The following is a 15648-nucleotide window of genomic DNA, read 5'->3' as shown; positions in this document are numbered from 1 at the left end:
GATTTTAGATCAAGTAAATGTGATTTTTCATTAAGTTATACTGTTTCCTGTATCAGTGTAAGATTGAATGAATATTTGTTTCACATTCAGTGACTGATTCATCTGGTTCCAGTGCCTCCTTTTTGAATAGCATTTAAACAAGCAGTCAACTTGGCTTTACAGCACATTTTTCTATCTATCTGATCTTGATGAAGAATAATTTTCAGAGTAAGGCCTTTATTTGGAAGTAAAACTTGCCCATTTGCAATATCTCTTGTAGTTGCCCAGTCTTCCTTTTGTCACTCATTGAAGCCTATATAAACAACTCTTCCTTCTTATGTGTCACAGTTCATGAAAAGCTGGGAAGGGGCATGTTGACATTGCTGGACATGTAACCAAAATTAACAATTGGAGGCTTTTGTGGGGAACTGCACACATCTCAGTGAGATAATAAACTCAGAGAGATTAAGGATGACTGAGTTATGTATACTAAATGACAGAACAGCATGGAAAGAATCTAATCTATATTGTCCTCATTAAAGCTAATACTGTAGCTTTAATGAGGATAATATAGTCACATTTTGTTTAATCTTATTCATATCTACACACCTTTCACTCCCACACACAAACAACAGACATCCACCAACTGGCCAAGGAGGAATGGAAGTAATAAATTAGAGCTTCATATGGTTTTTGTACATATGTGGTTCCCTCCCCTCATCCCACTGCTTCCTCTGATCTCCCAAAATTACAAAATTTAATATGAACAATTCTTGACTTTATGTTCATAATGTGTAATTAATGCTGGATCACATAGCTTAACATTGAACTATACTTGCATTGTAGGAGACGTACAAAGAGACTGAGTTGAATCTTTTTATACATTCCAGGAAAAAAACCACTTTGCTCCCAAATGAACTGGTAAATTAGGAAAGTATAGAACGGTGCTTATATTTTTAGTAATTTGCTATAGTTTCTAAGTAGTGAAAATCTCTGATTCAAAGAACAGGAATTTGTTTAAACATTTGTATTCAGTATACTCTGGACTCCCTTTAGGGTAATATTTTTCTTCCATTCAGTGACACCCCCCCTCCCCAAAAAGTACAAAATCCTATTTTTTTTTTTAAAGTACTGAATTCAGAGATGTTACTTCTTTTACACATGGTTTACCCATTTGACAGTAGAAGATAGATCCTTATTCTCCATCTTGTATTTTTTAATTATTGGTAATTTAAATCTCTAAGCTGTATATAGTTTTCATATATGGACTCACACAGTCCCTTCTCAGACTGTAATGTAGCTCTGTCTATTTTTTATACGCAGTTTTTCTTTAACCATTCATGACTCGTTTTCAAGGGATGTGACAAATTTGGTTTCAGCCTTTGTTAACAACTGTACAGCAATGTTATAATAAGCAATATTCAGTATTACTATTACATACAACCGAAAAGCAAAACACAGCCAGAAATGTTACAATGTCATGTGTTCATGAATATTCATTGAAAAAAGGTAGTATAAAAACAATGACACCACATAGCAATTATCACAAAATATCTACCTTTGAATAAAAATTTGTGTACATTTTACAGTCTAGTAATAATTTCCTGTGTGGTATTTTTTAATCAGGTTTGGATTTTTTGGAGCCTTACTGTGCTTCTTGATTATAACAGAGCATTACATCTGATAAACTGCACCCTTTACTTGTTTTAGGCACAATGACTACAAAGTGATATCACCTGCCTTGCGAGCAGTTGGGAATATTGTTACAGGAGATGATATCCAGACCCAGGTATTAATATTTCGTACCATCTTCTTAAAGATTTAGAAATAGGATCTATCTATAAATAGACATTGCTCTTTAATTCATATTGTTCAACTCTTGGTAACAAAATACAAAATTGTTGAATTAGTGCTTAACCCTGAACATTATTTTTTTTACATAGAATTTGAATAAAAACTAGTATAAAAATGTGAGCTGGCGGAGGGAGGGCCAAGCTCATTCTTTACTCTATGCTTTGTGTGCTTTCCTTTTTGTGAGGGTTACACATATTGTTGCTTATTAGCATATTAAAAAGAGTCCATTGCTGAGTGGTTGAGCAGATATTTTCAACCAGATCTATATATTTTTGAATTTTCTGCAAAGCCTGGAGATTCATCATTTATTACATATAGTGTAGAAATATTTAAACAAACAAAAATATTTCAATAAGCTCCTAATCTTGAACTAGGACTTCAAAAATTTACTGAAATAATGGAAAGTTATTTGTCAGTACTGTTGAAATGAACCCAATCATTTGTCTCCGGGTAAGGCTACCTACATTTGTAGGTGTTCCTTGATGATAGCTGGTTTTTTAACACACGAATGTTAGTTATTTCACATTTGGTTCCGAACATGTTCTCCTTCCTCAAAATGAATCTACAGATGTAAATAATCTGATCTTAATGGTGTTTAAACAGGTGAGTGGTTGAGTATCAAATAATGTGATCTGTAGCCATAAATATGCTTGTTATTTCCAAGTGCAAGACTGGGAAAATCTATCAGGTCCTCTAATAGCTAGAAGTACATTAGTTGGTCAATCAATCAATATTATTGATAGCTCTGATTTCTCTTAGTCGATTGTCCTGTAACCAAATGTATTCCAATAATTGGGTTTTGAGGTGGTTGGGAAGGAGGGAATGCAGCATGCTTAGGCTTCAAGAACAAGCTGTTTAGATGTTGAGGAATAGTATAAGTCTATGGTGTAGACTAACATTTTCCTTCTCACTCTGTATTCTCCATCACCTTAACCCCATCCTTAAATCATAATAGCCAATAATTGCCAAAGATCAACAAGGATTATTATCAATTTTTTATTTGCTGTATGCATTCATTAATATTTGACTCAAGCATTTGCCCAAGCATTTGATAAAATATTCTATGATATTCTGATTAGCGGTGATTAAGTATTGGTTTTATGGTTTGACAATTAAGTGTACATACTACTTTGGTTGGAAATTATTGTTTTGAAAATGGCCAAGGCTTATCAGCTACATGAAAAGCTATTACATGTTGGGCCTTCTATAATTTATACTTTTGGGCTAATATTTCATATATTCTATAAGAGAATAAGGCTGACCCATTTCATTTAGATTCATTGGATCATTTTTAAACATATCCCCAGACTTCCTATGATCTTCCAGCTTCCAAACTACATTGAATCTGCTATCCTAGCACATTTTAAATACTTCTTATTTTACAGAAATTGACACCACACCTTTCCCAGTGTTTTCTAGTTGCCAGTGGGGAAAATTGCCCATTTATTTTACTCTTTATTTTCTGTTTTTTAACCATAAATCATCCATTAAAGCAGGGTTTCCAACCCCCAGTCTGAGGATTGATACCGGTCCATGGCCTGCTGGGAACTGGGCCGTGCAAGCAGCAGGCGAATGCGCGGAGCTTCATTTGTGCATATGCAGGATCTAGATTTTGCATGCGCAGGATCTAGGTTGCATGCACGAAACCATCCCCACGCAATGCCGCTGCTGCTGCCGCCTTTCCATGGAGCCAGAAAGGTTGGGAACCGCTGCATTAAAGGATAGGTCAGTGAGGAATTTTATCAAAGACACTTTGAAAATCTGAGTATATTGTGATGATTGGTACACCTCCATCCACATCTCTGTTGATATTCCAAATATTTTAGGTTTTCCTCCAGAGAGGCTTTTCCTTTATGTAGCAGCTTTTTTTTTCTTTGATTACCATTTCTATCAGTTTGCTTGGAAGAAGTTTAAGCTAAGTGCTTTTCAATTTCTCAGATCTTGCCTAAGTCATTTTTAAAAACTATGGCTACAGCTGTTTCTGTGATCCTGTAATCCCTTAATTTAGGTTAGAATCAGGGCAAGATAAAAAGTTCTGTACAGTTCAGTACAGCTGTTAGATAACCAGTCAAATCTGTGGCTCTCCTATTGTCCCCTGCCATCATGTCTGATATGTAAATTTGTTTTACTGTTTGCTTTCAGATTCTTTCCTATCATGTTGTTATTTAGGCAGATGTAGCAAAGACTTTAGCTAGCTATCTGCAAGTCTATGTGTTTCCATTCTCTTATGATTATGAGTTCCATTCAAAACTGTATACAAACATTTTTTAAGAAATTTGTAGGCTACCTAAAAATCAGTTAAGCTCAAAATCCTAGTCCACAGCCCTTTCCTCTGTTGTAATATAAATTGTGTGGCAGATGCCAGTCAGCATAACCTGCCATTGATATACAATTCAAGTTCAAGCAGCAGATTTAGCACGTAGAGAGAATTGCTGGGAACTTGGTGGTGGCTGGCTATTAAAAAATAAAACTCTGTATTCAACTGTCGCTTATGTTAATACTTCCATGAGAATTTCTTTGAAAATATATTGGTTAGATTTTTTTTTTCTCCAGGAGCTCAAAATGACATGACATACTCAGCTTTAATTTTATCTTCACAACAAAACATCTGAGTTTGATCGATCTGAGAGTTTCAAAATATCCCAGTGAACGTCTGTGGAAGTTACATCCCCAAATGCCTCTAAAGTCCTAACCCAATATTTTCATCATTACAGACACACTGGCAAAAGCTGGATTTAAAAAAAGGGCAAGATTGCTGCCCCTGCCCAAGCTCCATCAAAACACAGAAAGCTCTGCCTAGGTATAAAAATCCTCTCTGCAGAGCTTTTTGCCTCCTAAACATTTCTGCACAGCATAACATCTATACATCTATAGATGTATACATCACAACTATACATCTCCACCCCAGACCACCCCAATGATGCCCTTGCTGTGATGTCCCGTTGCCTGGAGGCCGTGCGGATCTGGATGGGGAGAAACAAGCTCAGACTCAACCCCTCCAAGACCGAGTGGCTGTGGCTTCCGGCGTCCTGGTATAGTCAGCTGGTACCATCACTGACAATAGGGGATGAGATCTTGCTCCCCACAGAGAGGGCCCGCAACTTGGGTGTCCTCCTGGATTCACGGTTATCTTTAGAAGATCATTTGACGGCCGTGGCCAGGGGTGCCTTTTATCAGGTTCGCCTGATCCGCCAGTTGCGTCCCTTTCTGGATCGGGACGCCTTGCGCACGGTCACTCATGCCCTAGTTACCTCCCGTATGGACTACTGTAATGCTCTCTACATGGGGCTCCCCTTGAAAAGCACCCGGAGGCTCCAACTGGTCCAGAACGTAGCCGCGCGGGTGATTATGGGCGCAGCTCGTTACGCCCATGTAACACCTCTCCTACGCGAGCTGCACTGACTCCCGGTGGTCTTCCGGGTGCGATTCAAGGTGTTAGTTATCACCTTTAAAGCGCTCCATGGCTTAGGACCTGGGTACCTACGAGACCGTCTTTTGCCACCAATAGCCTCCCACCGACCAGTTCATTCTCACAGGGAGGGACTACTCAGGGTACCGTCAGTCAAATTATGTCGACTGGTGACTCCCAGAGGGAGGGCCTTCTCTGTGGGGGCTCCAACCCTTTGGAATGAACTGCCCCCGGAGATACGGAATATCCCTGATCTCCGTGCTTTCCGCCGTGCCCTCAAGACCCTGATGTTCCAACAGGCAGGGCTAAACATACAAACATGCGAATGATTTTTTAAATGTTATCTAATTCTGGGTTTTATTTAATTGACCAAACTAAGTAACAATTTTAATTAGCAATTATATGATGTTTGTGTGTCTATATTTTTCTTGACTGTACACCGCCTTGAGTCCTAAGGGAGAAAGGCGGTATAGAAATATAATAAATAAATGAATGAATGAATGAATGAATGAATGAATGAATGAATGAATGAATGAATGAATGAATAAATAAATAAATAAATAAATAAATAAATAAATAAATAAATAAATAAATAAATAAATAAATAAATAAATAAATAAATAAATGGAGCTGCTCTGTGCTCACAACATCACTTGCTTGACAAAAAAGAAATTTCCTGTTTTATACTTTAAAATCTTTTTTTTAATAGCATTAGAAGGCACAGGCCTGCACATCCACGAAGATGCTTCATGATGCTATGAGCAGAGTAGGCTTCTTCAGTCTAGGTTCTGGTCTGCTGCCAACATGTTGGCTCCATGATGCTTGTGTGTTGTGGGCTACAAAGCAAGTATACCATTTCAGACCTGCCTTGGTCAGGGACTATTGCCCACCAGCATTAATACATCAGCCCCCCACTAGCCATATGTGAATGCAGATAGGTCCCCTCAAATGACCTACGTAAGATCTCCATCCAGGATCCAGTAAAACCAGGGAACTACATGGAATCGATCTGATGTGTAGCTGGGGTGGTATCTCCCTTTAATATCCATTATTCCATGGTTTTGAATTTCACATTTCCAAATCTTCACTTAAACACACACACATAAAGCCACTAGTAAACAGCAAAAAGAAACAAACACATCAGTGTAGAGTGCTGCGTCTGATGCCACAGCATGATAGCCCTCAGCCATTCTTAGGTTAATCTCAAAAGCCTAGTTTTTGAGTGGATCTAGTTAGTATTTGAATTGGGGGACTGTAAGAGGATCCCAGGGCTATAGTTGAAGAAGCATCCCAGAACTTGGGAATGGCCCATATTGCTGCCATGAGCTCCACCCAAGGGAGAGTTTCCTTTACCCTTTAGCCTTTGGTAATCATTGCTCATATTGTTTCCACTGACCATCCCTCCAGTCCTTTCTCACTGGATAAGCCATCTGCCGTCATGCTTCTCTGTGAAAGTTTTTCTTAAGGTTCTTTTTTAATTATTTGCTGAACTCTAGGACCACGCTTTCTGATGTTGCTTTGTTCTTCTGTTAATTATCGTCCTTATTTCCCTGAAGTAAATACATCGTCTGAGTATAGTCTAAAATCTATTCTCCCTTTTTCTAGGTAATACTGAACTGTGCAGCCCTGCAAAGTTTATTACACTTGCTAAGTAGTCCTAAAGAATCAATCAACAAGGAGGCATGTTGGACAATATCAAACATTACAGCTGGAAACAGAGCACAGATTCAAGTAATTAATTATTTTCGGGTGGGAGAAACAGGGACATATTTGCAAGGGCAGCGTGAGATGTCCTTATAAAACTTTTGAAAAGGATGTAACTTTCTCCTGATAATCCAAGAAATGCTATATTGTATTTCTAAGCAGAAACTTTTAAGGGAAGTAAACTCCACCTATATTGACATTTTGGAAATACAGGTAGTCCTCATTTAGCGACTACAGTTGGGACTGGCAACTTGGTTGTTAAGTGAAACAGTGATCAGTTGAAACCAAAATTGGGGTTATGATCTTACTTCAGCTTTCATTTGCTTTATAGACCCACAAAGGTAATAAAAGTGAGGTTAGTTGCAAAGGTAGTTTCATCACCAGTGTAACTGTGAATGGTTTCTGTACAAGGCAGTTGCTAAACAAGGACTACCAGTTAACTGGTGTCAAATAATATAGTGTAGACATACATTGGGATAAATGCACATTGCTATGACTACCATCAAATTCTTATTTAAATTAAATCTAGGAAAAGGGGTTTGTCTATAATTTTTTGATATTAAATCCTTTGTTTTTCAGACTGTCATAGATGCTAATATTTTCCCAGCTCTAATAAATATTTTGCAAACTGCTGAGTTTCGGACAAGAAAAGAAGCAGCTTGGGCTATCACTAATGCAACATCAGGTGGCTCTGCTGAACAAATAAAGTAAGTAGTAGTGAATTGCTCATAGCTGATTATGAGAACCATTACAAAACATTAAGGGTGGTGATCCAAGAGCTGCATGTTCTTGTCCCCCTTAAAACACCCCCAAAGATCATGCTCTTGAAATTCATCAAAGTGCCATTTGGACAATGCAGATATTTATATTATTATGGTTAAAAGTGCAGAAGAAAAATAATAAGATTCTACAGTGCTTAATGCATTATTTTACATTTTAAACCTCCCAGACTTTTCAAAAAACGAAAATAACCAATTTTGGTTCCATCTTCCAATGACATCACTGCCAAATTCCTTCTATTCTTTCAAAAACCAGAATTCCCCCCTCCCAAAAAACCCAAACATAACCAAACCCTATCTTCATTCCATAGCAATTGCCTGCCCTTCTTGTAATTGCTCCCAAAGATACTTTAAAATAGAAGAATTTTGGTAAGAGCTGATTCCATGTTTTATTTTGTCTGGCTTGCAACCAATTTTATTTGATATATCTTCATTAATGATTTAGGTTGGTCTTTTAATACTTTTTAGCAGTTTAAGATTCTTTATTTTACTACTGGCAATACTTTCCCAGAGAAAATTGATTATCAGCAATAATCTTCCTTATGTATTTAGGACATTTGAGCCATATTGATTTTACATTTGAGTCATATTAATTTTACGTTTCAAAATTATTTGTCCTTATAAGTGATATAACCATGATGTGCATGTTGACCAACAAAATCCTCTGGGTGACTTCCAATTGGTATGGTTTTCAGATATCTAGTAGAACTTGGTTGCATCAAGCCACTCTGTGATCTCCTTACCGTGATGGATTCAAAGATTGTGCAGGTAGCACTTAATGGACTGGAAAACATCCTGAGGCTGGGTGAGCAAGAAGCAAGAAGAAGTGGCACTGGCATTAATCCATATTGTGCGCTCATCGAAGAAGCCTACGGTAAGGATGATAGCTAGAAACCAGAAGATTGAGTTTGCTCTAAGCCTCCCTTGGTATGAAAGCCAGTTGGGTCAGCCCCCCCTCTCAGCTCAACTTGCCTCATAGGGTTGCTGTGGGGAAAATTGGCAGGAGTATTTATGCTTGCTGCCTTGAGTTGACATACATACATAAAAAGGTGGGATAAAAATATAATAATATCCAGTACATTGATCTTTGCTTATTTCCCATTGTTTATTTTAATCTGAATTTTAGTGCAGTGTGCCTATTCTTTTAATCCCTGTCTAAAGCAGTTATTGTAAACCTCTTTGCCTTCATCTTTGCTATATTCTTCTTTTTAGTTGCCTCCTATATTCCATTTCAAATAATATTTGTATATTGCCATAGAAAAGGTTAGTACAAATGTAAACCTGGTTTTTGTTCTCAAAATAAGAACAAGATTTGAAAACTCTCTAGTTCTATTATATAACCCAATAAAAGGTTGTGGAAGCCATATCTTGCCATTAGACTTTAAGCTGTACTTGGCTACATTGGGTAAAACAAATTATATTTATTTGAACTGTAACATTAAGAGATTTGGAGAATATGTAATTATTTGTATACTGCATTCTCTGTTGTCCAGCTGGCATCTGCAGATTCTAAGATAGTAAAGAGAACATTAATTAATAAGGCTCAACCAACTTTAGTGCCAAAGAGATCTGTAGCATCTTGAATAGTGCAGAGCTAGTCTTCTTTACAGTTTGCATAAGAATAAGTTGAGTTCGGGCTGTCTGTTAGTTCAGTTTTTAGGTTTAGGGAAAGGCTGAAACAGAGCAACTATATCTTCCAGTTCAAAATTTGATGGAAGTTCTGTATTTTCTTGCAGGCCTGGATAAGATTGAATTCCTGCAAAGTCATGAGAACCAAGAAATATATCAAAAGGCCTTTGACCTGATTGAGCATTACTTTGGGACAGAAGAAGAAGACAGCAACATTGTCCCACAAGTTGATATTGGCCAGCAACAATATATCTTCCAGCAGTGTGAGGCTCCCATGGAAGGTTTCCAGCTCTGAAGTGCTCCTGTCTGCCATTAATGTAGAGCTCTGAGTGGTCTCATTTACCATAAATGTGTGAGCTAATTTGCTTGCTTTGCACATACACTACCTTAAACACAACTGGAAAAATATTTGGCTCTTAGTTGTAGGATGCCACTTTGGTAAGGGCTTATCTTAAATACTGAGCCCATTGTTCAGAACTGGCGCACTTCTGTAAAGATACCGTTTTTCCTGATTTTTCCTATTTTCCTAATACACTGAAAACGTAACCCTAGAATCTCAAACAAGGACAACATTTCCATGTGGAGCATTCTTCACTGTCTACTGAGACTTTTGAGAGACTCTTCCTTCCCATGCATTCCTTTAGGTGCCTGCCTTGTTCAGTGAATTTAAGAGAAATATTTAATGCACACTCAGAATTTGAGTGGCATTCTTCTGTGCGGCAGCCTGGATTCCTGTTAATTTATAAGCATATATGGTTAGAATTATTCTATTCCCTGCGTTTATGGCAGCCCATGAATATCTTTCTTCAGGTTCTAGGAATATTGCTAATTGTCAGCAAGCTGATTTCAGTGCTCCCATTTTGACTGCATATGATTTGGAGTTGCTCACTTCAATGCAGACAGGAAATCAGCTCATCCTTCTATTAAAAATATAGCACTTTCTTTGACATGTTCTAAATTGGGCCATTGATAGAGAAAACCTCTCTACCACTGTCTAAATTAGCACTCTCTCCTAAAGCATACTTTCACCTCACTAGCATGGTGATGAAAACTTCCAACTTAATTTTTTGTACAGCTCCATCAAACAAAGCTGTATGTAAGTGGTTAATATTCTAAATTATTGATGCTAGGACACTTGATCCCTAGTTTGCATCTGCTTTCACAAACTGCAGTTTCTAAATCAAATCAGACACATTGGTTATTAGCAACTTCATTAAAAATACCAGAAACTATCTGCCCTGTATAATAGATTCCAACACGCCCAAATAATAATCTGTTTCATGGTTAAACTATAAGCACTTCAGCCATTTAACACTCTTGCACCTTTCATTTAATTTTCAATACAGCTATCTCCAATGAAAAAGTAGTACTTCAGCCTCTGCAGCAGCTAAGAGATTCCATTTCTTGAAGAATACCCTTTGGATAAGATGAGGTTGGAGGTCTCTAATAAGCTTGGATTTAAGACCTTGGAAATGAATACCAGTTGCTTTGATCTTCTCCTACATTCGTGTCCTCTGATCTTGATAGTATAATATAATTATTTCAGGAGTGTTGTCCTATGAATGAATTAAGTGGCATTTTCATTCAATTTAATTTTTGCCAAACACATGACCTTTGTTTACACTTTAAAAAAGAAAACTAGCATCACCTACAACATTTGCTACTTTGTCGAAGCCTGATTCATATCCTGTGTCCCACATAGCTTCCGTTGATATCTGTTCTTCAGCAGCCATCACAATCCAAATTACTGCATTCATGATAGCACACTTTTATGCTGAAGGTGACAATGTCAGTTGAATTTCCTGTTTGATCTTAGTATTTTAAAAATAGAGCTAAGATGGCTAGGATGGTACATTTCGCAATAAACTAATTGTCCATTTTGTTGATTGTCCAGATTGTTGGGCCCAGGTGAGAGAAGGAATTTATAGGCTTATTTTAATTGTTGTATACATAACAACTTTGACTCCGGATGATGTGACAATCATGCTTCCTGATTGGCTAGGATTACTTTGGGACGAGATCCCCATTTTTAATACCAAGAAGTCAGATGGGTAAAATAATCTGTTACACATAGGAAAGCAAACAATACGTAGTTTGCAGTTCAAAAGTAAATGAGCAATCTTTAACAACATTTTTAATTTTATATAATCATCTTTTTTTCTTAAAGAATGGTAGAAACACTGATGAAAAAAAAAGTCCATTTCGTTTCCACAGCGATTTTTTTTTGTGGCTGGGTTTTTTAAAGGATAAATTACTGACTACATGTCATTTCTATATAATATGCTTTAAATCATGTACTTTATTGCATAGTTGTTCTAGAGAGAGGAGCTACGTATTTTGTAAATCAGCTTCAATGAAGTGTGTATGTGATACTGAAACGTATCACGTATACCAGTACTAATGTGTGTGCATACTTAGTTTGTACATGCACATACACACTCTTCTGGGACAATTGCTAATGTGTATGTATATATGTATATTTACACAAACTTCACAGTGGAAGTTTTTCTCTGAAGCTCCTAGAACAATAATGGTGCATTGGTGTTTCTTCTAGTAAATAATGACAGTTCTCTCTTTAAAAGGGTGAATTAAATCATATATTCAAATGAATGGAGTGTGTATGTGTTTATAGAAGAGTTAATTAGATTCATTATATAGGTGAAATGTAGAAATAGACTGTACAGTCCAGAGTTGTATAATTGAAGTATTTTAGATAGCTGAAGCTGTAAAATGATACTAGTTATGTAGCCTGCTGAAGGTAGTTTTTTTTTTTTTAATGTGGAGCAAGGAGAGGAGATAAACTCCTGAAACAAGTGTCAATACTTTTCAGGTGTGCACTGGGTGGATTGAATGGAATGTGAAAGAAGACTGTAATTGTGATGTTGTCTTAAAGTGATTCAAAAAAAGGGGAGATGGGAGAGTTTGGAAAGACCATCTTTGAACAAACCTTTTGTTTACAAGGAAAAGCCAACACTGGATTTAGTATCGTATCTACATATCCACAGTTATAGTCACAAGATTTTTGGCAGTAGCAAAGATTCCTCTAATACAGCAGGAGGGGATGGTTCTGTGTAAGTGGCAGACGCGCACACATGCACAGCTCCATTTGAGCAGAGCTTTGTGCATTCACACAAGTGTTCACCGCTTGCTCAAGCACCTACAACTCACGTGAGTGGAGTTCCGCACACACGCTGCTTGTCCAGCCCAGTTCCAAACAGGCCACGACCTGGTAGTGGGTCACAGCCCAGAGATTGGAGAACCCCTGCTCTTAATAGTCCCAACATAGGCCAGAAGAATGAAGGAAAATTAATATGGAAGGATGAACTGTTCTTTTCCTTCCATGATAGCCTGTACTTTCCATCACTTCATGAATTCAAGGCCAATTTCAAAAATTAAGGCTAACCTTCTATAATTCTACAGATACTCAACTTACAATCACAATTGGGACCTGAATTTTAGTCATAGGTTGTTGCAGTTATATGTCAAAATACCACATGACTGGACCCAATTTTTAGACCATTTTTACAGTCATTTAGTGAATCGTGGTTGTGAGTCAATGTACTGTACAGAAAGGGCATTTTTTGGCTAGAAATTCAGTCTTCTGACCATGGGGGTCACATTTTGCAATGGCCATAAGTCCTGTACAGATCACCCTTTCTGAGAATGTAACTTTGGTTGTTAAACAACTGGTCCTTAGTTTAGGACTACCTGTACCTTGATTTATTACTTCTGAACCTGAACTGCAATGGACATTTTCAACTGGAAAGTAAGGAGGAATTAGGTCTGGTTTTGCCAGCAAGCTTGGCCAAAACTACAGGACATAATCAGTATTATTCAAGTGAGGAATTACATTTCATAAAATGTTTTCTTTTTGTCTTAAGAAAAATGTGTTTTTTTTTTGTTTTTTTTTTTTGAAAAAGTTACACATCACTGACAAATGCCAAAAATACAAGAGCAGATTAGGACACTTCAGGAGATTTTAATTTAGCATGAATGCAGATAAGATGATCTTTGTCATTGTTTTTGGAGAAACGTAGAATAATGAGAATTTGAACTTCAAGTTGCTATCCAGTTGCTAGAATGCCATTGCTAAGTATTCATGGACAGCATTATGGTTAGCATAATGGTTGTGTAAGAACAGCCCCCAATGGAAAATTGGCTGTTCTGCCAAATTGTTGGCAGTTAACAGCTAAGAAAATCTCTGCAGTCAGACAGATCTTGTGTGTCCCAGTGAAATATCATTTTGTCCTTCTGAACTAAATTCTTAAGTGAAAACAGTTACCTAACCTGCAGTTTAACACCTTGGATGTTGCCTTATGAAATGCATTATCTATATACCATTATTATTAAGCACAATACAGTAATAATTTGAGCATAGGTTGCCAGCAAAGATCTGGTTATTGTAGAGAATCTTTTTGGTGCCCCCGATACAGATTCTGTGTTGACCAAAACAGAAGAAATTTTAGTAAAGTCTGTATGATTCCATTAATAATGCACAAGGGAATTTCTCCATTCAGTTCTCCTTTGATCATTTATGAAAAGTTGAGATGCATCTTATTTTTGTTTCCTTTCTCAGTTTTTTCTTGCATTTAACTTAAATTTAATGCTTTAATTTTCAAACTTTTAAAAGTATCTTCTATGCATTATACTTGGAATCCCATCTGAGTTCTATCATCACCGAAACAGCAAGGTAGGTAGCCTGCTGTCCACAGGTATTAAGGTATCAGTAGACAGCTGATTGTCAGTCATGTTCTGTGACAATCTGACTTCATTTTTAAATATTTTTTAATTTAACCAATTTTGAAACTGGCATGCTCCAGCACACATAAGACCTATAGACATTTTTTTACAATGGAAAAAAGCAAGTGGCTTCACCCGGGTTTTTTTTGGGGGGGGGATATCCCCAATTGTCCATTTAAAAAAGATGACGTAAGCAATGGATGGTGTCATGTATGATTGGCCATACCCATCATGGAAGTCATTTTGTCAGAATGCTTCCAACATGCCACCTCCTTCACCATTTGTTCTCCTACTGTAATTCTGAAATGTACTTGTCCTGAATCTCACAGATAGGAATTCATTTTCATGGGTGTTCATTCCTTGGCATTTGGATGTGATTTCTCATACTATTCCATAAGATACTCCATAGTATAGGTAGTCCTCAATTTACAACAGTTTAATGATCGATCAAAGTTACAACGGCACTGAAAAATGTCAAAGTTATGACCTTTGCAGTATCCCCATGATCATGTGATCAAAATTCAAATGCTTGGCAACTGGTTCATATTTATTCCCAGTGTCTCAGGGTCATGTGATCACCTTTTGCTACCTCACAAGCAAAGTCAATGGGGAACCAGATTCACTTAAGAACTGGGTTACTAACTTATCAATTGCACTGATTCACTTAATAACTGTGGCAAGAAAGGTTCTAAAATGGGGCAAAACTCAAGAAATGTCTCACTTAACAGAAAATTTGGGCTCAATTGTAAATCGAGGACTACCTGTATTAGAAACTGTACTGGGCATGACCAGCTTTCCTCAGTCAAGATTAATATTAAAACTGATGTTCAAAACAGGCTTTTTCAACTCTATTCTTACCATAGTTTATCTCCCCACGTATTGACCTTACATTTACCAAAAAAATGAAATATGGCCTTTCCAACTGATGCTTTGCTTTCAATATTGTCAGCTATACTTCCATAACTAGCGGGCAAAGCTGGTTCAATATCAACCCTGCACATGCTGTAACTACAGTACAAGATTAAGATTTAGTGCTCTTACCAGCCAAATAAGACATACAGTACCATCTAATTTAATACTTAAATGAAATTCATATTTAACTTGAGTAGCAACTTTTGGAATGGATCTATTTTTTTAAATTCCAGCCTTTTGCATATTTTCAAATATCCATTTAATAACAAAAACAAGTTCCCATTTGAAATAAATATTGGCATGAGCAATATTGGGAAGTAATTAAAAGTGTTGTATGATTTCTTAAGACTTTCATATTCTAGGTAGCTTTTGGATAGCTGCTGTTAAGATTATTGTTTATTAAATACCATGCATTTCTTCAAATGTCAGGAAATGATTCCTCATTTTTTAGGCTTATGTCATTTCAGTATTCTGGTTTGAAATTAAATCATACATGACATTTCATGAAATGGAAAAAATGCCCAAGAATAAGAGTAACTTTGGATGCAATTGCTACACTAGTTAGCCACAATTACTAAGACTAACATACTCAAGAGATACAACTTTAGGGGTATACTAACAAGGCAAGTTATCTAAGTTTAC

The 15648-nt window shown here is 36.9% G+C and overlaps 1 protein-coding gene across 5 annotated transcripts in view; it reads left to right on the top strand.

The window, feature by feature from the left end:
* Nucleotides 1-15429, top strand: part of KPNA1 (karyopherin subunit alpha 1) — a 54204-nt gene extending 38775 nt beyond the window's left edge. For 4 of the 5 annotated variants that reach the window (XM_070938382.1, XM_070938381.1, XM_070938384.1 and 1 more), the window contains exons 10-14: nucleotides 1690-1768; nucleotides 6848-6973; nucleotides 7526-7653; nucleotides 8421-8599; nucleotides 9462-15429. In XM_070938382.1, the coding sequence (XP_070794483.1) occupies nucleotides 1690-1768; nucleotides 6848-6973; nucleotides 7526-7653; nucleotides 8421-8599; nucleotides 9462-9649 (700 nt within the window). In that variant the 3' untranslated portion in view covers nucleotides 9650-15429. The remainder of the gene's footprint in view (nucleotides 1-1689; nucleotides 1769-6847; nucleotides 6974-7525; nucleotides 7654-8420; nucleotides 8600-9461) is intronic. The other variant, XR_011600063.1, reaches the window with a different exon arrangement.
* Nucleotides 15430-15648: the final 219 nt, after the last annotated feature.

This window comes from Pituophis catenifer, unplaced genomic scaffold (assembly GCF_029215685.1).
Source record: "Pituophis catenifer annectens isolate HBS135680 unplaced genomic scaffold, rPitCat1.0.hap2 SCAF_2, whole genome shotgun sequence".
Taxonomy (NCBI): domain Eukaryota; kingdom Metazoa; phylum Chordata; class Lepidosauria; order Squamata; family Colubridae; genus Pituophis; species Pituophis catenifer.
The sequence above is the reverse complement of the archived record's forward strand: the minus strand, read 5'-3'. Positions and strand labels throughout refer to the sequence as shown.